Consider the following 27,024-nt stretch of genomic DNA (forward strand, 5'->3'; position numbering starts at 1 on the left):
TAAAACAGGCAAGTGAAAAAACAAAAGCTAACTGCTTAGTCCTCATTATGATGCAGTTTGAGTTTATGAGACCAAGGATGGAACCTAAGTATAAGATCTATCCAATTAAGCTTGGTGTCTGAGCCCTAGGTTATTCCAAATAAGCCCTCTAGTGATTTGGAGCTTTCTGACCCTAAGCGGGGATAGGGAGGAACAGCTCTAACAGGAGTAAACATAATACTTTTAAAATAAACTGTATAAATTGTTCCTATTCTGTGGAACAATTGGATGACTGATATAGTTCCATTGTCCAGAAGAGCACCCTTACCAGAAGATCTTTTGGTTATGTGCATTTTGTTGATGCCTATTTGGTAGATTTGCTGAACTATTTGTGTCTCTATGCACTGAATGGATTAGCCTTTTAATTTTTCTTTGTGTAAAGAAATGTGAATTCAAAACCCATAAGCAAAATTCACAATTTCTCAATCTAGGATACTAGCATCTCTTGTACTTATGACCTAGTCTCAACACATTTCATGAAGTGACTGCATTCTTCAGCTGCAAGGCTGTCCCTCATGTACTAGTATGTATTCCTAAAGATTCATCTCAGCCATCTCAAGCCTTATTACAGGGGGTCAGAGCCTGCTTTTCTGGATAAGTATATACCCAGTTCTTCTTCCCTCCAGGTCAGAGTACACCTCCAAACAGTTCTCCTAATTTGGGTGCCTTCTGTAAGCTGGTGGGAGAGATGATATGTCACTGGTAGGGTCTGAACAGATGTGAATGTATTAGGGAGAATGAACAGAGGCATGTGTATAAGGAGGCAAACCCCATCTCTGAAGTCTGATGAGTCTACTGGGGTTTCTAGCTGGAAATATGTTCAGGGTGATGATATAGGAATATGAGTTTTGGTAAATAAGTGCAAACCAGGGAGATATCAATAAAATATTTTTAATGCCTATAATTTCTTTTATACATAAATTGCAAAACTTTCACCTGTATATGCAAAAGTAGATTCTCTTGCAGGTCAACAGCACCAGGTTAACAAGCTAAGCTATGTAAATGTTTCTAAACTTGTTTAGAAACAATGTTTATGTAAAAGACATGATGGATTTAATAACTTCAAAGAAATCTATATATCCCATTCTTAATCATACACTAAAACCTGAATATTTCATCACATTCACTCATAAAATAAATAGTCTAATATATTCAGCACATTGAAAATAAATCAACCGTCTCTCTTCATATATTTATTCTCTTTCCAAACATGTTTTGGTCTCCTGCTATATCTCAGAAATGTACTAGTAGCTGCTTTTAAGTTACAAAATACAAAACAGTAATTTATTTCTTGAAGAAAATCTTGGGGATTACATTTAAAAAAGAAATTTCGAGTTCCCATACTTTCTTTTTTGTTAACAGTCTTTGAACCTTTTCACGGAACACATGTAAGGCTGCCTGTGACATGTGGTACCCTGGCCTCCAAATGGACATAACTGCATTTATAGTTTAGAGACAATACAAAGACAAGTCCTGAAAGTAGCCTTAAAAGAAAGTGCCCTTGCTTTGACATAGCAACCATCAAAAGCAAGCGGGACTGTGCAATCAGAGGCATATTGAGTTTTATGAAAACTACTTTCCTTTCACGTCATCTGTTAGAGAATACCACACCCATGATCATGTAACATTATTACAATCGTGAAATAACATTACTACATTCGTGCATTAACATTATCCAATAAAAGGCACATCTTCAAATATTGAATTAATAAAATCTGAAAGTCAAGACGGAGGATACATTGAAAATCAAGCACTTAATTTGTAAACCTTGATAAAATAACAGCCCATTCCAGTTTCTTCAAAGGTTTGTGAACTTTGTGGTCAGGAATTGCAGAATAAAATGGAAGACAGGATTTGGAAACGAGGCCAAGATTAATTTAAAAGACTCAGAACTTTAAAAAAAAATGAACCAGCCGAAACCGGTTTGGCTCAGTGGATAGAGCGTCGGCCTGCGGACTGGAGGGTCCCGGGTTCGATTCCGGTCAAGGGCATGTACCTTGGTTGCGGGCACATCCCCAGTGGGAGGTGTGCAGGAGGCAGCTGATCGATGTTTCTCTCTCATCGATGTTTCTGGCTCTCTATCCCTCTCCCTTCCTCTCTGTAAAATATCAATAAAATATGTTTAAAAAAAAATGAACCACAGAAGTGCCCTTTTATAATGTTGATGTTGCAGATTACTATAAATCAACATTGATATTAGAGAGGAAACATTCAGAAATGACAGACGCATAAGGACACAACCTGACTTCTTACCAAGTTCTGGAACTTTTATCTAGCACAATGGTGCCTTTTTCTGTACAAATGTCATTGAGTAAAGTGCTAGAAAACTTTAAGCCACCAAGAATCTTTCAGCTGTGACAAGCACTTGATTGTAATTGACAATTTCAATATTGAAAAAAAATTATCCAAGAAAAATGCATTTTAAGGGGTGGAGGAAGTACACAGCAACAAAGGAAATAATGTTCCAAACCTGTTTTATTACATGGAACATCACACTACCCTCAAACCAATTTCACTGAACTGAAGGTATTTGAGATCCGTGAGGCAGTTAATAGGATTTTCTGCCACCAGTGTAACAGTCTATGTGGAGCATTAGGAAGGGTGCTATTCCTAGTGATGAAGACACCTTTCATTGGACTCAACTTCAAAATTAAATCTTTGCACTTTCAAAGTTTGAAACTCAATTCAAAATGAGTCAGGGTTAAGAGACTGAGTCACATGGTCAACTCATTAAGGAAGGCTAAAAATGGTCACTTATAATACCCAAACTTGAAAAATAAAGCTTTTTGAATAAAAAGTTAATAGCACAAAACAAGTTTTGGACCTACTGAATAGTAAGGATTCTTTGTAGGACAACCTTTACTACTTAACCCCCACCATCCAACAGCTTAAAGTAGCCACAATCTTTATTGTAGAAGTGTTCTGTAAGCTTGTGTCCCTCTGTCCCCAACCCTCCACATTTAGCATCAAGGACAAATATTCTCTGTCATCATCATATCTCATTTTCTGTCACTGCCTTTCCTTGAGACTTAGCTTCTCTCCAGCTAGAACCTAAGTCAGCCTGAGAATTGCTTGCATTTGAGGCTTGAGAGCAAGTCTAAAGAAAGGTGAGAATGAAGCAAATTCCACAGCCCAGTACACCACCAGTAACAGGGAACATCCTTTTCAACCTGGGGAAACAATCTCTTCACAGTGCATAGTTTGAAATAAAAGTGCAATATGAGCAAAAAGAGGCGGTGGTGCTCTTGATACACATGAATTTAGTTTTTGGTTTTTGCCATTAATTGCTAAGGAATTTTAAGATAAAAATGCAAAGTCATTAACATCAAGAGATACAAGGGCACCTTGGATTCCAAAATACCTTTATAATGGGGGAGTAAGGGTCGCCTCACGTGTCACTTGCTTATTTTTTAAACTATTACTCTTTCAACTCTAATCTTTGAATAAAATATTTTTTCTTCAATATAAAATGACTTTTTAGATAAAAATCAGCACAGTAACATTGTCTATTTTAAAATAAATCTGAAAGGAAAACTTGGAAAAGAATATTCTTACACCAAATGGCATAACTTGTTTTTTAACTTGAAATTTTTTTGGTTAATTGCCTAATCACCTAAATCAGTGAATAAGAATGCTCAGCATCCAATCCATGAATATAGAATACAATATAATTTATTCTACTTTTTACTTCAGAGTCACAGAGATGACATCCATATAATTATAAAGCCTACTCTACATTTTCAAGTTCTCAATCCAAACATAGATTAGAACAGGTCACTTTATTGCTGGCAACATTCATGGAAGGGCCAGATTCCTCATAAAAAGACAAAATAAGTTTGATTGGGAGCCGGCCATTGCCCTACTCACCCATCAACAGAATTATGGAAGTCAAGAGACAATCTTTTTTCCTTTTTAAAACAGCAAAGGAACAAAAGAAGATTGGCTGACTGTTGAGTGGGCCCCACATTAGAGTGCATAGCTCATCAGGATCAAGGCCGGCACCTGTGAGCAGTTAACTTCCTAAGAGCACTCACTGGGCATTATTGTCATCTGCACTACAGATTTCACTCCGGAAAGTATTTGAAAATACTTTATGCTCAAAATATACAGTATCCATTCCTTGTCCTTGAGGACCCAAGTATAAATCTAAAATGATAATGGGCTTCTTCAGTCCGTAGGCAGGAATTCTTTGCAGTAGAGTCTCTCGAGAGTTTCACAAAAATAAATAAAAGCAGCAGCTAATGTTTTTTCAGCTTCTTGACCTTTCGGCTTTTCATTGCTTCTTCCTCCCGTCTCATTTCCTCTAAGTCCTCTTGCATACCTAGTCTTAAACTGTCAAAAAAGAAAAAGAAAAAAAGGTATTTGTCAATACTACTACTACTACTTCTTTTTTCTCCCCAGAAAGGGACTGTTTGTTCTAATACTGCTGGTAATATTGGAGAGCAGCAGGTCATCCACAAAATCTGCTCTGCCGCTCCCCATAAGCCAGCTGCTTATATTGGGTAGGACAAAGATTCTACTTTTTTTAAAAAGCAAGAATGAAATTTCCACTGAGAGCTCAGATGGAATGTAGTATGCACTCAAAATTACTACCAAGAGCCATGCCATTGCCTCAAATTATAGTGGAAAGAAGACCTCACAGCTTGCCTGCTGTTGCTCAGTGGTTTGAGCATCGACCTATGAACCAGTAAGTAGGTCATGGTTTGATTCCCGGTCAGGCTCCATCCCGGTGTGCAGGAGGCAGCCAATCAATGATTATCTCTCATTGATGTTTCTATCTCTCCCCCTTCCTTCCTCTCTAAAATCATAAAAATATATTTAAAAAAAAGACCTCACAACCTCAAAATTTTATTTTCCTCTTAAAGTAATAAAGTAGAATTATCTCAACAGATCTTAAAAAATAAAAAGAAATACTTATACAAAAATAAAATAACATTCCATGCTTGCCCCTTCCCAACACTTTAGCTTGATACTTAGTTACAGGACAAGGGAGGGCAAGAGGGAGAAAAAGGTTTAATGTTCTGGGTTGAGACTGACATGAATTATTTCACCAAGTTAATGCTATAAACAAAGTAATCATTGGTTACCACTAACCAAGAAATTATCATTAGTTTGCTACCAGGTAGCCAAACAGGAATCAGACAGAGGGAATTTAATATCCCTCATCAGGTCCCTGAGGCCAGCAGTGGCACAGGGTAGGCAAGAATGAGATGTGTCTGATGTCAAAGGGAATCAGGATGGGGAACAAAAAACAAGACCATGGTATGCTGAGATCCCAGGCGGCTTCAAACAGTTGTCGTGTGTCTACATTGTGTCAATATTATCTTAATCCTCACAATACCCCAAGCAGTAAAAACAGTATATTCTCATTTTACAAACAAGAAAACAAGAATCAGAAAAGCTAAGGAATTTGTATAAAGCCCCACAACAAGTAAGCAGGACGGAATTCAGAATTGTGTGGCCCAAAGCCCCTGCTCCCAATGGTACAACTGAAGCAGCAAATAAGAGTTTTTAGGACATGCCAACACAAATGTAAGTTTTTTGCTTACCTTTTTGCTTCTTCCTTCTGCTGTTCTTTCCAACTACTCTCCATGTAACGTAAGGCATAATCACTTTCATCTTTGTATCTGAAAAGAGGAAATCAAAATTGTTTAAAAAAAACAAAAATTCAATTTTCTAAAGGAACTAAATCCTGCTGTTTTTAAAATCAACATTTTTTTAAAACATTTTTTATTGATTTTTTTACAGAGAGGAAGGGAGAAGGATAGAGAGTTAGAAACATCGATCAGCTGCCTCCTGCACACCCCCCACTGGGGATATGCCCGCAACCAAGGCACATGCCCTTGACCGGAATCGAACCCGGGACCCTTCAGTCCACAGGCCGACGCTCTATCCACTGAGCCAAACCAGTCAGGGCAAATCAACATCATTTTTTAAAAATACATATTTTATTGATTTTTTACAGAGAGGAAGGGAGAGGGATAGAGAGTTAGAAACATCGATGAGAGAGAAACATCGATCAGCTGCCTCCTGCACACCCCCTCCTGAGGATGTGCCCGCAACCAAGGTACATGCCCTTGACCGGAATCGAACCTGGGACCTTTCAGTCCACAGGTGGACGCTCTATCCACTGAGCCAAACTGGTTAGGGCTAAAATCAACATCTTTATAACTAAAGCAAACACACTTAGGGTTACTCTTCCTTGCAAAGAATGGGTAGAGGTGGTTTTCTGAAGACAAATTAAATGAGCTTTTATTACTCCCAGAAGGCAACTATTCCTGACTCTAATGCTAATGAAGGTACCAATCCAATGCTTACTCAACTCACCTCTACTTAACGTGATAGTTTATATTAAAACCCTGAAAGCACAATATATGTGAAAATTATTGTGTATAAATTTCATTTGAACTTCATAACCATCATGAAGTAGGGAAGGACTTTTAGAACAGAGACTGAAGCACATAGGTTAATGGCTTGATAAAGAATATATAGCTTAACTAATGTGGTACAGCCTTTCTGTTCTATACACATACTACTTCATTTAATCCTTCCAAATATCATCCTAATATAAGAGTAATATGCAAATTGACCACACCTCCACCACACCCAGCAGCCAATCAGGAGTGAGTATGCAAATTAACCCAACCAAGATGGCTGCGGCCACAGAGAGAGCAGGAGGATTGGATTTCCCCAGCGATGCAGGAAGCCAAGTTTCCGCAGCCCTGGCCTGCCTTGGCCTCCGCTTAAGGCTCCAAAGTTTCAATTATAGAAGATAAATAAATCCCAGATACCAGGGCCTCCACTTGGGTCAATGGGGGGGCGTGGCCAGCCTGCAAACCACCACAGGCCCCTCGCCCAGGCTGCCCCACGCCCCAAGGAACTCCCACCCTGATCCGGGACACCCTTCAGCGCAAACCAGCCAGCCCCTACCCGTGCACCAGGCCTCTATACTATCTAATAAAAGAATAATATGCAAATTGACCATCACTCCAACACACAAGATGGCTGCCCCCATGTGGTCAAAGATGACTGACCCCATGTGGACACAAGATGGCCACCACAAGATGGCCAGCAGGGGAGGGCAGTTGGGAGGGACCAGGCCTGCAAGGGAGGGGAGTTGGGGCAATCAAGCCTGCAAGGGAGGGCAGTTAGGGGTGACTAGGCCGGCAGAGGGAAGTTGGGGGCGACCGGGCCTGCAAGGGAGAGCAGTTGGGGGAGCCCAGGCCTGCAGGGGAGGGCAGTTAGGGGGTGATCAGGCTGGCAGGCAGAAGCGGTTAGGGGCAATCAGGAAGGCAGGCAGGCGAGCAGTTGGGAGCCAGCAGTCCTGGATTGTGAGAGGGATGTCCGACTGCCCGTTGGACATCCCTCGAAGGGTCCCAGATTGGAGAGGGTGCAGGCTGGGCTGAGGGACCACCCCCCTCCCCCCATGCACGAATTTCATGCACCGGGCCTCTAGCCCTATATAATAAAAGCCTAATATGCTAAGTGTCCAGTCATCCAGTCAACCAGTCAAAGCATAATATGCCAATGATATGCTAAGGCCGTTCAACTGGTCTCTATGACGTGCACTGACCACCAAGGGGCAGACGCTCTGACTGGTAGGTTAGCTTCTTGATGGGGTCCGGCCTATCAGGACTGAGCGAGAGGGGCCAGACACGCCCTGGAGCCCTCCTGCGATCCCTCCCTGGCTGGCCAACCTCCCACATCCCTCCCTGGCCACAATCGTGTACCGGTGGGGTCCCTCAGCCTGGCCTGCGCCTCTCACAATCCGGGACCCCTAGGGGGATGTTGGAGAGCCAGTTTGGGCCCAATCCCGCAGGCCAGGCCGAGGGACCCCACTGGTGCAAGAATTCGTGCACTGGGCCCCTAGTTTTACACAAAATAACTTACTCAAGTTTACCTAGCTAACAAGTGGTGGAACTTCCACTCAAACCCTGATCTTTCCTCTGCTTCTCAAACTTTCATGTGCATATCACCTGGGAACCTTATAAAGCTGATTTGGACTCAGTAGATCTGAAGTGGGGCCTGAGAGCCTGTATTTCTTTCTTTCTTTTTTTTAAAATATATTTTATTGATTTTTTTACAGAGAGGTAGGGAGAGGAATAGAGAGCCAGAAACATCGATCAGCTGCCTCCTGCACACCCCCCACTGGGGGTGTGCCCACAACCAAGGTACATGCCCTTGACCGGAATTGAACCTGGGACCCTTCAGTCTGCAGGCCAACGCTCTATCCACCGAGCCAAACCGGTTAGGGCGAGCCTGTATTTCTAACAAGCTTCCAGGTGATACCAATGCTGTTGGTCCAGGGACCACACTTCTGAGTAGCAAAGTTCTACAGGTGTCAGATCAGATCAACTTTCAACATAGCGCTGTGGATGGCTTTGATTTCAAAGCCAATCTGTTTTCTACCACACCACACTGCTTCACTCACATTAAATATACATCTTGAATTCCTAGAATGGCATTCAATACCTCTACTATTAATGTTTATTTTTTCCTCTTTGCATGAGTTATTCAAAATGAGAAGTATATCTAAATATTCTTTAGCCTTACTTTTTTCGGTCATAGCCAAAGATTTCGCGAATGTGCTTGGATATTTCTTCCTGAGATTCTCCTTCATCTTCGATAAAATCTTCCATTTCAGAGTCATAGTCCTCATCTTCCTCCTCTTCATATTCTCGCTGTCTTTTGTAACCACTAGGGAAGGGAATCCTTTGAGGACCTAAGAATAGAAAAGCCATTATTTATAAGAGCATTAAAACTTAAAATAGCCGCCCCCCCCCCCCAAAAAAAAAAATTACAATAGTCCCAACAAAGTTCTATGTAAATTCACATTTTGAGAACTCATTAAGATGGTCTTCTCAAAAACCTGAGCCAGCAAGCTAGTGCAGGGCATGGAGTCATTCCTACATCATCCTTGATGCTTCATGGTATCCACAAGGAATAGAATTCCTGTATATCCCAGGACTTATTATGTCTTACATTTTCTAGCTTAGTAGTTTCCATTCTTCTGGACTTAAAAAATTTGCAACATTAAAAAAATTACAAATAGCTATAGGATCACTAACTTTTAATTTTGCAAAGAAAAGACACCATAGGTAACAATCTACCATCTATTATCACCATTAATGTCATTACATTTTTAAAAAGTCCAATGAAGTAGGAAAGATTCTCAGAATTATGGGTAACTGTTCAAACTGAGTAAAGTTCGACTTTAGGAAAAATTCACTATATTATCCTTATTTTTGTCATTTTTCCAAAAGACTGATTAAAATTTTAGCAAAAGACTGACACTGATCAATAGACCAGCATCTGGGAACTGCTTTCTTGTCCTTGATTACAGACATTCCTTTTGTTCTTCTAAAGTTTTAACATTCATGGCTTGTCTTATTAGCTCAGAGCTTCTTTCTCAGCTTCGGCATTACTGACATATTGGGCCAGATAATTCTTTGTTATGAGGAAACTGTCCTGTGCATTGTAGGATAATAGCAGCATTCCCGCCTTTTGTCTAGCAGATGCCAGTAGCGTCCCATCCCCAGATGTGTCAATCAGAAATGTCTCTAGACATTGCCAAATGTTCACTGGGGATCAAAATCATTCTTGGTTGAGAACCAATATTTTAGTTAAATTAGGAAGTTAAAAGCATGGATGAGAATCTTTTGTTTCTTTTTATATTCTCCACGAGAGGCCCGGTGCCCGAATTTGTGCACAGGTGGGGTCTGGCCGGCCAGCCCCGATTGGTGTGTGTGTGCTCGCGCGCGCGTGCCAATTGAGGGTGGGGCTGCAGGCAATTGGCAGGCCTGCCCCATCCCCTGGTCGAACTCCCGGGTGAGGGGACAATTTGCACATTAGCCTTTTATTATGTAGGACTACAGGCCCGATGCACGAAATTCGTGCAAGAGTAGGCCTTCCTTCCCCCGGCTACTGGCACCGGCTTCCCTTTGGCACCCAGGACCCAGGCTTCCCTCCAGCTGCCAGCAGGCACCCAGGACCTGGGCTTCCCTTGCAGCCCCGGCTTTGTCCGGAAGGACATCGGTCTAATTAGCATATTATGCTTTTATTATTATAGATGGTGCCCAACAAGTACTTTAACAAATGCTTATTTACCATGAAGAACTATGACCTAGCAGCTAGTAGGTGCCACCAAGGATCCTGTATCTTGGGACAACAGAATCCTAAAGAACTAATAGCTAGGGCTTTAATGTTGAGCACTCTAAGGAGCAGAAACACAAGGGCAGTCTAAAAGAGTTCCTGGAACATACTGGGTATTTAACAAATAAAAATATGTGATGAATAAATAATGCACCAAAAGGCTTCAAGCTTACAAATACACTCCAATGCTTGAAGACAGGTCTCTTTAGTCCTCATGAAAAGGTGAATTTACTCATTGAACGATTTAGGCATATACACTCACTGTCTTACAAATCACAGAGCTAAAGTTATTAAACTTGGAGACATTACTAGGATAAACACAGAAGACCTAGATAAGTCTCTTTCTAAAGACTTTTCCAAGCTATGATCACTAAAGGAACTCTCAGGCACAGACAAAATATATAAATAAATAAATAAATAAATAATCAGGATTCTGTCAATATACGAATACATTAAAGGGCACATACAAGGATTATAGGGTCTCTGGTTATAGTTTTAAAAGGTGTGTCTTCCAATTTCCTAATGACAGATGCTCTTAGGGAGAGGGGCAATTTTACCTTGGGCAGATCTGTAGCCAGCCAAGGAAGGCTTCATTCCATTCATCTGTCCATTGCTGGGCTTGGTAATGATATTCTTAGAAGATATTGTTTCTGAGACGACAGTGCATTTGGGCTTATGGGGGGTACCTGAGGTACTAACTATTCGCCCAGGTCCCAAGCTGCTCACTGGTCTTCCAGGGCCTGAACTACTGACAGTCCGTCCAGCTGGAACTGAGCCACTTACTGATCGCCCAGGGCCACTGACTGACCGCCTGGGGGGTACTGAGCCACTCACTGGTCGTCGGTCATGTGGACTGTGCACAGGCCGTCCAGGGCCACCAGAGCTGACCACTGACTTCCCAGAACCACCTGAGCCACTGATGGGTCGTCCAGAGCCACCTGTACTGCCGACTGTCCTTCCAGGAGGATTTGAGTCACTGGCTGGCCTCTTGGTCCCACTGACTGATCGCTCAGGTCCTGAGCTGGAGCTGCCATTCTGGCGCCTGGACATGGAGCTAGAACTAACCGTAGGCCGAACACTCACTATGCTGGGCCGCCCAGGAGCTGGACTGGAACTGTTGCCTGGCTGCCTGACACCTGGACTCTTAGCCTTATGTGGGGTGACCACAGGTCCAGGTCTGGAATGGCTAGGATGGGGAGGAGATTTTTTGGCTTTGTGCTCAGTAACAGATTTCTGCGATCCTTTAGCAGAAGTCTTTGGAACACTTGGTGAATAGGTGCTCGAGTGGGTCTTTCCAGCCCCATTGAAAACAGGCCTGTCATGGTCCTCCCGAAGTGAGGGTTGGGAGCAGTTGCTAGATCCTACTTTGGTCCTCTCTCCTGGCATGGATTTGGATGAAAACAAACCTAAATGTTTCTCATTAGCTGCGCTGGGTCTGGATTTCTTCTCAGCACGAGGAAGGGGAGTACCCTTGGAAGAAGGATGCTTGTCCCCAGAAACTCTGCTAGGTTTTGTGCCCATACTTTCTGTCTGAGAGGGTGCCTTTTTGGTCGGAGGTAGTCTTGCATCTGCCTCAGGTTTCTTTTTCCTGTGCCTTCGTTCAAGAAATTCTCGCTCCTTAAGTTCTTGTGCAGTCATAGGCCGCTCTTCTGTTTTCTTCACTACCTTGATTTCCACTGGTTCGTACTGCTTTTTCTCAGCCAGCCTGAGTAGGTCAGTGAAGTTCATGATTGGTGGGGCACTTTTAAGGGGGACCTTTGGTTTACTTTCAACTTTGGGAGGAGGTTCTTGCTCTTCTTCATACTCCTGCTCTGATGCTGCTTGATTGTATTCTAAGAATTCTTCCTCTTCTTCCATCTCATACTCTTGGTCTGTTCCCTGACTATGGCTTTCCATTGCCTGTCTTTTCTTTGACTTTTCCTCAACAGGAACCCCATTGTAACCATGGAAATTATCCTTTGTCCTCTTGGCCATAGCTCTTGCTTTCTTGTCATGTTTTAGCTCAATTCGCTTTTTCACTAGTTCTTCTTTTCTCCTTTTTTCCTCTAAGGCTAAAAGGGACAAAAAAGAATGTATTTCAAGGTCTCAAGATAACAGTATGTTTATAAAAAATCAGTTGGTGGTCAAAACATAAGCAACATGTAGTTTGAAACAATATAGTTTGGCCCTGGCTGGCGTGGCTCCATGGTTAGAGCGTTGGCCCACAAACTGAAGGGTCATGGGTTTGAATCTAGTCAAGGGCATATACCTGGGTTGCGGGTTCCCTGCTCCAATTGGGGCACACACAGGAGGCAACCAATTAATGTGGCTCTCTCACATCGATGTTTTTTTTGTTTTGTTTTGTTTTTTCTCTCTCCTCTCTGCCCCCTTCCCTGTCCCTTCCACTTTCTCTAAAATCAATGGAAAAAATATCCTCCAGTGAGGTTTAACAAAAAACAACAATAAAAAACACCAATACAGCATGCTGGCATGGCTCAGTGGTTCAGCATTGACCTAAACCAGGAGGTCACAGTTCGATTCCTGGTCAGGGCACATGCCTGGCCTGCGGGCTTGATCCCCCGTAGGTGGAGCACAGGAGGCAGCTGATCAATGATTCTCTCTCATCATTGATGTCTCTCTCTCTCTCTCTCTCCCCCACTCCCTTCCTCTCTGAAATCAATAGAAATATATTTAAAAAGTACACACACACACACACACACACACACAAACATCAATACAGTTTGAAGACATCTAGGAATCAAATGAGAAAGTCATTTGAATGAATATCAATTGAGTCATCTTAACACAATGAGTGGGTCACATATGGGTTTTTCTATATGACTAAGCAAGTGAGACTTGACTAAGCAAGTGAGACTTGACAAACCCATGACCCTTTTAAATATAGAAAATAGTTCATACCAAATAATTATACCAAGTTAAGGGGACAGTAGTACTAACTTAATAGTTATTAGAATCAATGAATACTTAAACTTAATGAATCAGTTTCCTTCTCATGAAGTAAAATTACTTCTTGAGTTTACTGGTTTTCAAAAATTGCCTCTATTTTAATTTTTTAGATAATACTTTTAATAATAACAAAAAAATTAAAATACGAAATAGGTTAGAAGCAGATTCAGAACCAAAGTCAAAGAATGGCATTCTTATAGGTGTTCCTATGATCAACTAGAAGATATGATCACTTTTCCCAAAAAACTTTTAAGAGGGAATAAAAGATAACACCGTTACAAATGATCAATACAAGAACATATGACCCGACTGGTGTGGCTCAGTGGTTGAGTGTTGACCTATGAATCAGGAAGTCATGGTTTGATTCCTGGTCAGAGCACATGTCCAGGTTGTGGGCTTGATCCCCAGTAGGGGATGTGCAGGAGGCAGCTGAACAATGATTCTCTCTCATCATTGAAGTTTCTATCTCTCCCTTCCTCTCTGAAATCAATAAAAATATATTTTTAAAAAAACAACATATATACTTCTATAAATAAATACAGTTGACTCATACACATACGCAACAAATCCATTAGCCTGTTATGTTATTACGAATATCCACTGGTTAAGTATAAGCTAGCTGTGTAGGTGGAAGACTTTAAAATTAAGAATAAGCCCTGGCTGGCGTGGCTCAGTAGTTAGACTGCCCATGCAAAGAAGGGTGGTGGGTTTGATTCCGGTCAAGGGCATGTACTACCTGGGTTTCAGATTGGATCCCTCATGGGAGGCAACCAATTGATCTGACTCTCTTGCATCAGTGTTCCTCCCTCTTTCCCACTTTCCCTAAAATCAATGGAAAAGATATCCTCACTGGAAGACTAATAAAACAAAAAACAAACAGAACAAAAAAACCAACAACAAAATAAAATTGAGAATAAGGCTATAGATAACGTACCTTTTCGTCTGAGCTCCTCCTCTTTTCTTCTGAGAAAAGCTTGTACAGCTGCTGATTGGACACCCTTAACTTTTGGGTCTTTTTTGGCAGGACCCACTGCCAAACTATACCTTTTCTACAAAAAAAAAAAAAAGTAAAAGTTATAATCAATTCAAGTTTAAAAATATATTGTCTATTAGGTGTAAGGCACTGTGGCAAGCAATAGGAGGTTTAAGTATTGACTGAAATACCTATTCTGAATAATTAAGACATCAAATAACCCACATTAAAGCTTAGCCATAAAGGTCCAGGCTAAATATGATTATGAATGACTATTTTTATGTGCAGTTTCTCTGTAACATCTCAAATAATGCATAAATAAGAAATTCATAGAACCTGAACTGAAGGCTAAAAAATAAAAAATAAATAAATAAATCACCACTTAGAACAGATTGCTTTAAAATTCTGATTTTAAAAAAATCAGCCTTCTCCATGCAATGAGGCCTTCCTGGAGGTGAAGGTTCTTCGGCTGGGCTCCATGACAGCCTGTGAGACCGCTTTCAGAAGAGACCCAATTTCAGGCAACAGTGTACTGTGGACTGTGATGGTTAACTTTTTGTGTCAACTTGACTAGGCTAAGGGATTCCCAGAAAAGTAGCTGGTAGAACATAATTTCTGGGTGTATCTGTGACATTGTTTCTAAAAGAGATTAACATGTGAATCAGTAAACTAAAGATCGCCATCACCAATCAATATAAATTTTTTTTAAATCAGCCTTCTTCAGAATTAAGCATTTCAAAGTCCAACTTTTCAAACAAGCAGAAAAAACTACTACTTACACCTATGTTCTTTCCTGAATACCCTACTCCAGCTGATTTTCTAGTAGGGACTCATGGCTACATAGTTTTGCCATGAAACACTGAGATTTTACTCTGACCAACCAAAAAGTGCTAACATTATGCTGGCACAGATGGTATTTCTCTGGGCTTCACTTTTTATGTAACTGCATCGGGAAATGACTAACACTAGAATATTGTTAATTTGAACTGTGAAAAGAAAAACATTTCCATTTTATAAGTAACTATCATTAAAGAAGTGTGATAAACAGCTAATAACTCAGACTAAGATGATTCATCTCTAGGACCATCCACATTAAATGTATGGGCTAGGAAATAAGATGTTTAAAGTGCCCTCCCGCATTTGTTTTATTACTAGTAAACATGATATTTTTATCCATTGAAGCTGTTGCTGTGTTAATTAAAAAAGAAACACTAATTCTGAGAACAAATCCAGCTACATAGGAACCAAAAAGTGATTCCCAAAGTGTGTATGAAATTCCTGGAGGAAAGCCAAAGGATCCATGCTTACCATATGGCTGTCAAACACAAGGCATCTTGAAACAGGCTGGATGTTCCAGCTGAGTCAGTCTACTAACAAGCAACTGGCCAAGAAAGCAGGCCCTAACCAACCTGAAAATCCTGCATAATAACAATGCTGAGAACTGACACATCCCTGACAGAGAAATCCCAAGAGCATCCAGAGTTCTTTCCCAGTCCCCTTGGCTAAGTCATAATGAGATCCTTTAAAAAAAAAAAAAAAATCCGTATCTTTGTAAATTTAGTTGTAGATCCTTCCCATAGTGGATTGGGGCCCAATCCACTTAAGGAGAAAAGGAGAGGTAAAGGGAGACTGAAGAGAAGGAGCAGTGAAGAGTAGCTTTGCTACTCGTCATAATCCCATTACCTATCTCTTAAAGTCCCAGGTTAAAAAGAAAGATGTTTATCCTAATTGCTTACCCAACTAGGTATATAAAATTGTCCTGGTTTACAAGAATAGATTTGCCTGCCAAATCAAAGCTTATATACAGTATTTCCCACAGAAAAATGCCAATATACATGTTAGTGTTAAAATTTATTTTTAGAGAGTCTTTTTTTAAAAATTGATTTTTAGAGAGAAGAAAGGAGAGGGGGAGAGTGAGAAACATTGATGTGAGACAGAAACATCGATCTGTTGCCTCCCACATGTGCCCTGATGAGATGGAACCTTGATCGGAATCAAACCTGCCACCTTTGGGGTATGGGACAATGCTACAGCCAACTTGGCCACACCAGCCAGGGCAGTGTTAATTATTTAAAACTAGAGGCCCAGTGCATGAAATTCATGCACAGGACGGGGAGGGGGGGGCCCTCAGCCCAGCCTGCACCCTCTCCAATCTGGGACCCTTTGGGGGATGTCCTACTGCCGGTTTAGGCCCAATCCCAGCAGTTGGACATCCCTCTCACAATCCTGGTCTGCTGGCTCCTAATTGCTCACCTGCCTGCCTGCCTGGTCGCCCCTAACTGCCCCCTGCCGGCCTGGTTGCCCCCAACTGCACCCCCCCTCACTGGCGTGGTCACCCCTAATTGCCCCCCCACACTGGCCTGGTCGCCTCTTACTGCCCCCTGCCCCCCCCCTCCGCTGGCGTGGTCGCCCCCAACTGCCCTCCTCTGCCGGCCTGGTCGCCCCACGCAGCCTGCTGTTCAGGCATTTGGTCATCCCTCACTAACCCCCCTGCTGGCCTGGTCGTAGGCAGCCATCTTGTGAGAGTATGATGGTCAATTTGCATATTACCACTTTATTATATAGGACTAGAGGCCCGTTGCACGAAGATTTGTGCAATAGGCCTTCCTTCCCCTGGCTGCCGGCACCGGTTTTCCTCCGGCACCCGGGACTTAGGCCTTCACTCTGGCTGCAGCGGAGAAGCCAAGCCTCTTCAGTCTTCGCTCAGGCCAGAGCCTTCAGTCTTCGCTCCGCGCCCGCATATGCAAATTAACCCACCATCTTTGTTGGGTTAATTTGCATACTCACTCCTGATTGGCTGATGGGTGTCGCGTAGGTACGGTCACTTTGCGTATTTCTCTTTTATTAATGTAGATAGGAATGGTTTGTTATCTAGATATTATAACAATGAGCACTTCCTAACCTGGTTTCAGGATAAACATCTTTCTTCCTAACCTGGGACTTCAAGAGATAGGTAATGGGATTATGACAAGTAGCAAAGCTACTCTTCACTGAATACAGGTACCCAAAAGGAAAACAATGTCAATGGGCACAATTTAACACAGTGTTTACCAAGCTTCAGACATTCTCATACCACATTCATGATTTTTCTCCTTTCAGTATACCATCTGTATTATTTACTAAGGCCTGGCGCATGAAATTCGTACATAAGGGGGGGGGGGTCTCTCAGCCCAGCCTGCACCCTCTCGCAATCCAGGACCCTGAGGGGGATGTCCGACTGCCCTCTCGCAATCCAGGACTGCTGGCTCCTAACCACTCGCCTGCCTGCCTGATCACCCCTAACCACTTGCCTGCCTGCCTGATTGCCCCTAACTGCTCGCCTGCCTGCCTGATTGCCCCTAACCACTCTGCCTGCCTGCCTGCCCCTAACTGCTTGCCTGCCTGCCTGATCGCCCCTAACCACCTCTGCCTCGGCCCCCGCCACTGCAGCTTCGTCAGGAAGGACATCTGGAATGACGTCCAGAAGGTCATTCGGCTGCCCGGTCTAATTAGCATATTATGCTTTTATTATTATAGATTAACTTTAAGAAAATACATAGACTTAACACCATGACTTAGTATTACAGCTTTACCTCAAGTAATAATATCTATGAAGTGACAGGTTAGAAGGCTAGTTATATTTTTCCAAATCATATCACAATATGTAACTATTTTTAAAAAAATAACTATTAGAATAAAAAGTATTTGTGCATCAGTTTAAAATCATGGTAGAGCCAGAGCTACATATACAGCACTTTAGGAAACACAAACTAGGAACTTAAACACAGAAACAAGGAGGGGGTTTTCAGGAACTCAGATTCACTAAGAAAAAAAATCCTGCTCTAGCCATGTAGTTTAGCTGGTTCCTGGTATGTTAAGGTTACGGGTTCGATCTCCTGTCAGGGCACACACAAGAATCAACCAGTGAATGCTTAAATAAGTGGAACAACAAATAGATGTCTCTCATCAATCACTAAACAAAAATTTAAAAAGGAATTCCTAAAGCTAGCATAAAACTGACCATCAAGGCCACATATTGTATATTTTTCTTTCAAACTATTTGAGAAAATATTTTTCTTTCAAAGTTTTTATCTGAGCAATGCCCCCCTCCACTTTATATAAGTTAATAGGAAAGTCAACACTGACTACAGAATAAAATTACATTACCATCATTTTAAATTTACTTATATAATTGTCATTTTTTAATTTCTAGGATATTCTGCTTTTACTCCAAAAGAATTAAAATGATAACCTTGTTGAAACATTTAATGGGCATAAAAACTAATGATCTCTTAATTAGTTAAGCCATAGAAATAATTATAATTCTCAGTTCAAGGATGTTAGGAAACAGCTTAGAAAGCATTCTCCGAAAGGTATTCTCTTGGCCTTTGAAGGTGTCTATTTTCAAACTTAATAAAGTAAAAATTCATGGGGGTTTTCAAAATTTAAAAAAATCTTATATACGTTGTATAATTACTTATTTAATCATTTGCTTATGGCCTATACATTTTACCTTATTTTATGATATCTATCACTATGTAATGTTACACTGGGTATATACTTTTATTTATATGAAATGTCCAGAATTGGCAAACTCATACAGTAGATTAGTAGTTGTCAAGGCTGAGTGGAGAGGGACATGGGGGAGAAATGACTGCTAACAGTAAGGAATTATTTTTGAGGATGATGAAAATGTCCTGGAATCAGATATTGGTGATGGATGCACAACTCCACGAATTTTACACATTAAGTGGGTGGGTTTTATGCTATGTGAATTATATCACAATAAAAATGCTGAAGAAAGCCTCAAGCTGGAATTACAATATATTCTAGTTATAAGGCAGAAGAACTACTTGGCACTTTCCCCTACATCAGATGGTCACATTTAGCTCTAGCAGCAGCACATCAAGATGCTCCCACCAATACTGAATCTGATTCAAGGCACCAGGCTGCTTCATTATTTCAGCTTCATGAAAAGCAGCTGGACCAGAGTTTCTTTCATCCTAAGTATATCCATGTCATTACACTGTAAGCCAACTCAGTCATTCTGCTGGACCCCAATGAATGATCCACAACAGTGAAGCTTATCCAGTGGTCGGCAAACTCATTAGTCAACAGAGCCAAATATCAACAGTACAACGATTGAAATTTCTTTTGAGAGCCAAATTTTTTAAACTTAAACTTCTTCTAACGCCACTTCTTCAAAATAGACTCGCCCAGGCCGTGGTGTTTTGTGGAAGAGCCACACTCAAGGGGCCAAAGAGCCACAGTTTGCCAACCACGGGCTTATACCATTTAAAAACAGTATTGGAGATTTTGCCAAGGTTTATAATTTTAAAGCCAACAGACTTAGAACACACTAAGTCACTTTAAAACATGTGTTACTTGTATTGAGACTATACTGTCATGGTCATATTAAGAAAATTGGGGGTGGGGACGGGAAGGTGGAGGAGGGTTTAGAGGGGATAAATAGTGATGGAGACTTGACTTGGGGTGGTGAACACACAATACAGTGTACAGATGATGTGTTGTAGAATTGTGCATATGAAACCTGTATAAAACCAATAAGTTGCTATTCAGGATTGTTATGGCATTAAATGTAAAATTTACTATTACTTTATTTCTAAAATACCTGATTATAAAATGAAGTATCAGATAGGTACTTCAGAGTTCAGAGCCTCTCCAACCTCTATGTTTGAAATGCCCCAGGAAGCCCTAGCTGGTTTGGGCTTGGATGGAGCATCGGCCTGAAGACTGTAGAGTCCTGGGTTCAATTCTGGTCAAGGACACACACCCGGGTTGTGGGCTTGATCTCCAGTAGAGGGCGTGTAGGAGGCAGCTGATAATGATATTCTCTCATCATTGATATTTCTATCTCTCTCTCCCTCTCCTTTCTTCTCTGAAATCAATAAAAGTATATTAAAAAAAATAAAAATAAAGAAATGTTCCAGAAAGGACAACCATGTATTTCCAGTTTGTAGCAGACAGAGTCTGAATTAGCACCTAGGTCTCAGGCAGGTCCAAAAGTGTTCCCACTACAACATGCCTCACTTCTTATTTAATTCCAAGACTTATATCTCTAGCTCTAACCTCAATCTTAAATGCCATTCCCTAATTTCCACCTATCTCTTGGACAGTGCCATTACCTCAAACAGGTCCACCACTGACCTTTCTATTCTCTCACTCTCAGACTGTTTCTGTTAACCATGATGGCACGCACTCTCCCTAATAGGCCCAAATTTTTTTCTATCCACCAGTTTCAAATGCTGTTGATTTGGCCTTCAAATCTCTCTCCCATCAGACTTTATTATACACTAAGAAGTGTTATTAATAAAACTAATAGGGTTACTGCTTAAGGCTATATTAGCCTGGAGTTGGATAGGGAGCTGGATCGGTGCGGTGGTTCAGGCTGTATAGATGACACACTCTCTTCATTCAACACAGTTCTTCCACAGAATGAACTCTGCAGCCAGTCCGTCTAGATTAGATTCTCTGCTCTGCCATTACTAGCCCTGTCACTTTATTAGCTGTGTGACTCTGGGCAAGTTTCTACATCTCTCTGGGTCTCATCTGTAAAACAACTTTCCTTATATGGTTATTATAAGGTTAAATTAATTAATATGTATATAAAGTGCTTAGAACAGTGCCTAGCACAGAGTAAGCACTATAAATGTTCATTGCTATTGCTATTATTCAGAAAGCGATTACCTAGGTAATGATGAGGAAGAGAAATAATTTCTGTAGGGATGTTAGTTTCTAAAAGACCCTTTCCCTAGCCCTGGCCAGGTGGCTCAGCTGGTTGGAGCATCATCTGGCATACCAAAAGGTTGCAGGTTCCATTTCTGGCCAGGGCACATACTGAGGTTGGGGCTTGATCCTGGTGGTTCGGCGATTCATATACAGGAAGCAATACTGATCAGTGTTTCTCTCCCTGTTTCTCTTTCTTTCTCTCTCTCTCAAATTAAAAAAAAACAACATATCCTCAGTTGAGGATTAAAAAAAAAAAGACCCTTTCACTGAAATACTGGATGAGAAGTATAGCTCTAGGCTAGAAATCCATATTTCTAGGCACTGGAAAAGTCATCTTCAGATCCAAGAATGGGGAGCAATCCAGTTATAACGATTATAGATCAAGTTTTACAAAGTGACACCTGTAGAAACTTTATTGTTGGCTCATACTGTTTGTTTATTTATTTATTTTTATTTTTTGTTAATCCTCACCCAAGGATATGTTTTCCATTGATTTTTAGAGAGAGTGGAAGGGAGGGAGTGAGGGAGTGGGAGAGAGAGAGACAGCAATAGGCTGCCTCCCACAGGCGCCCGAACTGGGGCCAGGGATGAAAGCTGCGCTCCTTCGGTCTGAGGGCCAAATCCTCTAACCAATGAACCAAACCGGCCAAGGCTCATAGGGTTCTTTAAAAGGAACTATAACTACTATAATAAATAGTAGGTTTCTTTGGAATATGTGGCTCTTTGTCACCTATCATTTTACACTTTAAGAATTTACACTATCTAGCTCCTGAAGACATCTGTAATTGCCATTCCAGTTACAGTTCCTGGGCTCCATTTTCAGTACCTCTATTTTTCTCAAAGAGCCATAGCCCCCCAAATCCTTATATATCTGGCACCAAATGAAGGCTTCCCCTTTACTTTTTGGTTTGAGGGTCACATCAGAGCTACTGTTATCTTGTCTGGAATGATGTTCACTGTCTCACTGTGAGAAAGACCATGTAACCTGTCTCATGCACTACAAGCCATTAAATATAGCTATTTGAAACCTAGAAGAATCCATAATCTAAGCTCTACTATTCTATCAAAACAAGATAAATGCTTTGTTTTTGCTAGAGGAAGGCAGGGAGAAAAATCTTAAGCATAAGTTTACAAAAAATGTCTTTTCTTGTTTAAATATAAGCAGAGCTAATGACAATGACTGGTTACATCACCTTGATCAGCTGTTATTCTGCACTCAGTTTCCCACTGGGAAATATAGCGTGCCAAATATTTCTAGGCATGATGCAATCCTTTCTTTGTTTTAACTAAGACATTATAAAAATAACTAATTATTTTAAAAAGAAAACAGAAAAAAGAAAGATGTCCCATGGGGAAATAAATGTTCATTGATTCTCAAGCCAGGTAACAACAGACACCTCTTAAAAATAAAGCCCTGCAGAGTTGGAAGTGTCTGTACAGGTGTTTCAGATTTTACTAGTAGCCTCCCTTGGATTTCATTCTAATCCATGCTAATGGTATCTTCCTGTAGTAAAGGTCTGCCATAGGAACTATGAAGACTACATCTGAACATCAAGTCTGACAGGATCCAAATGGAAGATGGGGAAGAAGATGGCTAAAAAGGAAAAATGAATCATGCACTAGAGAGGGATGGTGATGTCACTGCCAATTATGGCAAAGACTGATTCTAGAAAATCAATCAACCAAGTTTATGTCAAGCTGAGTGTGTGTATGTGGCTTGAAATGTTTCTTGATTTGGATGGTGGCTTACAAGGATTTTTTTTTTATATGAATCTGTATTGCCTTAGCCAATGTGGTTCAGTGGATAGAGTGTCCGCCTGTAGACTGAAGGGTCCTGGATTTGATTCCAGACAAGGGCATGTATGTCAGTTGCTGTGGTTGCAGGCTTGATCCACAGGGGTGCGTGTGGGAGGCAACCACATCAATGTTTCTCTCTGTGTGTCTCTCCTCCTCCCTTACACACTCTCTAAAAATCAATGGACAAAAAAAAAAAAGATAAAAAATAAAAATCAATGGAAAAATATCCTCGGGTGAGGATTAAAAACAACAACAACAACAAAAAACAACCACACACACACAAATCAACAAAAAAAAGAACCTATACCAGCCGTGGGCAAACTACGGCCCACGGGCTGGATCCGGCCCGTTCGGCTGTTCTATCGGGCCCACGGAGCCGAAAGAGCTGTGGGTTCTCTTGCTCTCCCCTCCGCTCCTTCACCAGCAGCAGTGTTAACATGGCAACATCGGGAAACAAGGCTGCAGCTCCTTGTTCTTCAGTAGAAGGAACAACCTCTCAATCTTCCAGAGGCTCCTTGTAATGCCCGCGGACGCGTCTCCCGACATCACCCTGGGAATGCATAGACACGTTATCGTGGTGATGTAGGGAGACACGCCCCTGGAGAGCACAGTATCAGAGCATTAGCTAAAAAGGCGACCAACAACACTGTTCCCACTGAAGTTGATGTTTTAAAGACCAAAAACCTTTCAACCCAGTCTACATTGCCATCTACATCTACGTCCCGGGCATAATTTGGAAGTTGCACTAAAGAAAATGTTTAATTTACTGTTTACACATTTTGTTCTTTTCTATTTGTTTTAGTTTTAAATTATTTTATTATATTTAAGTTTAATTTGAAAGGCTTTTGTACCTTTCCTTTGTTAGGCAATTTTATTTTGCCTTTGCCATCTTCAATATAAGGTATGTTATTGTGCTATGATTCCTCCATTTTTTGAAGTTTCAAATTATAATAATTAGTGTTTACATTCTTCTTGTTAAAATGTTTGAAATGAATAAAACTATTGAAATAAAAAAAAAAGACCATACCCTTTTATGTAATGATGTTTACTTTGAATTTATATTAGTTCACACAAACACTCCATCCACGCTTTTGTTCCGGCCCTCTGGTCCAGTTTAAGAACCCATTGTGGCCCTCGAGTCAAAAAGTTTGCCCACCCTGACCTATACCATATGTTATAATTTTAAAAACAGGAAACAGGGCTTGGGAGACTCTTCAGTCATATCAATTAAGCTTTATTTCTTTAGCCGGCGTGGCTCAGTGGTTGAGCAGCAACCTATGAACCAGGAGGTCACGTTTTGATTTCTGGTCAGGGCACATGCCCAGGTTGAGGGCTCGGTCCCCAGTGGGGGGCATGTGGGAGGTGGCCGATCAATGATTCTCTCTCATCATTGATGTTTCTATCTCTTCCTCCCTCCCTTTCCCTTCCTCTCTGAAATCAATAAAATTATCTTTTTAAAAAATATGGCAAAATATTGATGTATGTTAAATGTGAGGTGTGGGCATATAAGTATATGTTAACACTCTATATGTTTTACAAGTGTCCAAAGATTTTAAAATATGTATTTTGTAAAAATATGTCTCTCCAGTTGACTTAAAATTAAAAAGAATCCTGCAGAACCTAGAGATTATTATGCCAAGCAAAAAAAGCCAGTCAGAGAAAGACAAATAGCATATGATCTCACTTATAGTTGGAATCTAATGAACAAAATAAACTAACAAAATAGAACCAGAGGCATGGCTACATGGAACAGACTGACAGAAGTCAGAGGGAAGGGGGATGGAGAGACTGGAAGAAAAAAGATGAAAAGATTAGCCAAAGAACATATATGCATAACCCATAGACACAGACAACAGTGTGGTAATGGTGTCGGGAGAGGGGAGGGGGGAGGGGCTGGATGGAGATGGTTAAAGGGTTAAAAGGGGAGGGGCATCTGTAACAATATAAAATAATAAAGAATCCTGCAGAAAGAAAGAAAGTATTTTTCCTGGGCCTTATTATGTATACATTGTTTGCATTGATGGTGTGCTCCAAAAGACTTGACTTCAAGCTAATGAAGAATGTAACTTAGAACAATTAGGGTGAATCAAGTTGAAGCAAGATCACGGATTAAATTTAAAGTTTTGCCTCTACATCAGTTTCTCTTGTGATGTAAAAAGATAAGGATTATAATGCTGCTAACTGAACCAACTTTTAAGCTTACTAGCTTTTTGGGGATAGGTAGGGGAAAGCATGCTTTCATAACATCATTAAATTTTAAATGACCTCACCAATTTACCTGTTTATCTTTCTGCTTCCAATCTTTATTATTCAAATCATAGGCAGATCAATAAATAATGCATATATTCTGAAATTTACACATATTCTGAAATCTGCTTCTGCTCTAGCAACATTTGCTTTTCTCCCAGAGGCTAATGGTTTTTAGAATAAGAAATTACTAACTCTTGGCCCTAGCCTAGAGTGTGGTCCTGATACTCTATCCCAGGTCAGGGCACATACAAGAAGCAATCAATGAATGCATAAAAAAGTGGAACACCAAATCGATGTTTCTCCCCCTTCATCTCTCTCTCTCTAAAAATAAGTATATAAATTTAAAAAAGAGCCCTGGTTGGATTAGCTCAGTTGGTTAGAGTGTTGATACACCAAAGTTATGGGTTCGATTCCCCATGAGGACATATACAAGAATCAACCAATGAAGGCCTAAATAAGTGAAATAAATGTTTTTTAAAAAAAGACTATTTAATTCTCCTACAGACTATTCCTGGGCATCAAAGATAGTATTACCACCTATTTTTCACCTACACTGAAACTCAGATCTAGAATTAAATATGGACCTAACATAAAGATCAAGTATTACAAAATTCAATATTGACTTGTCTAGGAAATTTACAGATGTAGGAAATAATTCTGTTGTTCAGGGTTTCAAAGGTTTAAGCCCAGAACTTCAACCTGCATAGCTAATGACTCATGGCTTAAGGAAATGATTAGTAAGAGTACTTGGGATGGAGATGGATGGACAGATAATAAACGGATATCAGTTTTATTTACCAGTTATTTTACTATAATCAGATCACTGTTTTCAAAAGGGTGGGATAGCATCAGAAGACAAGAAAAGTATGAGAGAAAAAACACACAAAGCGTGGTAATAGACAAAATTCTAAGAAATGCAGACCGCAGTGAGAGAGCAATAAATTCCAGTTGAATTGACTTTAACAGAGAGCTGTTTGAGTTCTACGTCTCAGTGCTCAAACCGCAGGTATCACAATGCAATTTATCGGTTTACAGCTGTCTTGTGGGCACCATCTGAGGACCCAGAAATGATCAGTTTATGCAAAGCACCTACAATCCCGCAAACCAGGCACTCTCTACCATTTCAGCGTTTCGATTTTAAAAGCAGTACTAGAGAATTGGTAAACATTACTAAGCAAATGAGACCTAGATTTCAAACAAAGACAAATCTGGAAGGCCACAAGTAAACGGAAGCTAAAACTAGCTCACCCATGCTGTTAGCCAAGGATTTCGTGGAATCTGCTCAATTTCTCTTTCCAATACAAAAAGTGATCCTTAGGAAATGATAACTTTAATCACTTCATTTGTTAAGTGGGTGGGGCCACAAATCAGAAGAACTTGTTCGGGAAAGCACTAAATGTTTGACCCGAAAACAGGCGGGAAATCAGCCAAAAGGCTCTCAGGCCAAGTCTCTAAACCCCCTGAACTCTCAATATACATACTTCCTTCCCCACTCTGGGCAGAAGTTTATTCCGAAAGCCAGAAAATACAAACGCTCGATTCCACTGTGTGCCAGGCACCACTCCACTCATCAGCTCTCACGCAACTGTGAAACACCCAAACCGCACAGCCCTTACTGCAGGGGCAACCGAGCTGGCAAAACCACTCACTGGACGGCTCCCGCCTCATCTCAAGCCCCTCTTCACCCCGAGTTCCCAGAAGTACATGTCCAAGAAAAGTAAGGTGTTCAGGTCTTTCCTCTCTCGGAGCCGAGAGGAGGATGCCTCCAAGTTCCACCCGATCGATACACATTTCCAACTTTAAAATTAGAATCTCAGGGGTGTCCCAGCGGCTACTTACCGGTATGCTGTTGGTTCCTTGTCCTTTAGAAGCTATCATGAGAATTTCCCTGAAATCCATGTTGACCGAATCGGACAGAAAGGGCCAGGTTCTCGGAGAGGAGGGAGTACGCGCCTTATCCAGGCGGCCAGCTGCAACCAAATGAACTGGCTAGCCAGCCTCTTTCCTACCTCTACTCGGCACGACCACTTCCGGCGCCGTCCCAGGCGGTCTGTCCGCCCCCTTCCTCAAGTGGCCTATGTCCTTACAGGTCCATCGTTGCGCTCGCGAGTCCCTAGCGTAACTTCCGCTTTTAGGCT

General features: G+C 41.1%; 1 protein-coding gene across 1 annotated transcript; it reads right to left on the reverse strand.

Moving 5' to 3' along the window:
- Nucleotides 1–914: 914 nt before the first annotated feature.
- On the reverse strand, nt 915–27,024 carry SPTY2D1 (SPT2 chromatin protein domain containing 1). Its single transcript, XM_080643034.1, has 6 exons — nt 26,726–27,024; nt 14,072–14,186; nt 10,749–12,242; nt 8,593–8,761; nt 5,589–5,666; nt 915–4,371 (listed from the first exon to the last, which is right to left on the reverse strand). Exons 1-6 carry the CDS (start codon nt 26,783–26,785, stop codon nt 4,278–4,280), a joined length of 2,010 nt encoding a protein of 669 aa, XP_080499160.1. The 5' UTR covers nt 26,786–27,024; the 3' UTR covers nt 915–4,277.

The sequence above is a fragment of the Plecotus auritus genome (genome assembly GCF_963455305.1).
Source record: "Plecotus auritus genome assembly, chromosome: 9".
In the NCBI taxonomy this organism is placed as follows: Eukaryota; Metazoa; Chordata; class Mammalia; order Chiroptera; family Vespertilionidae; genus Plecotus; species Plecotus auritus.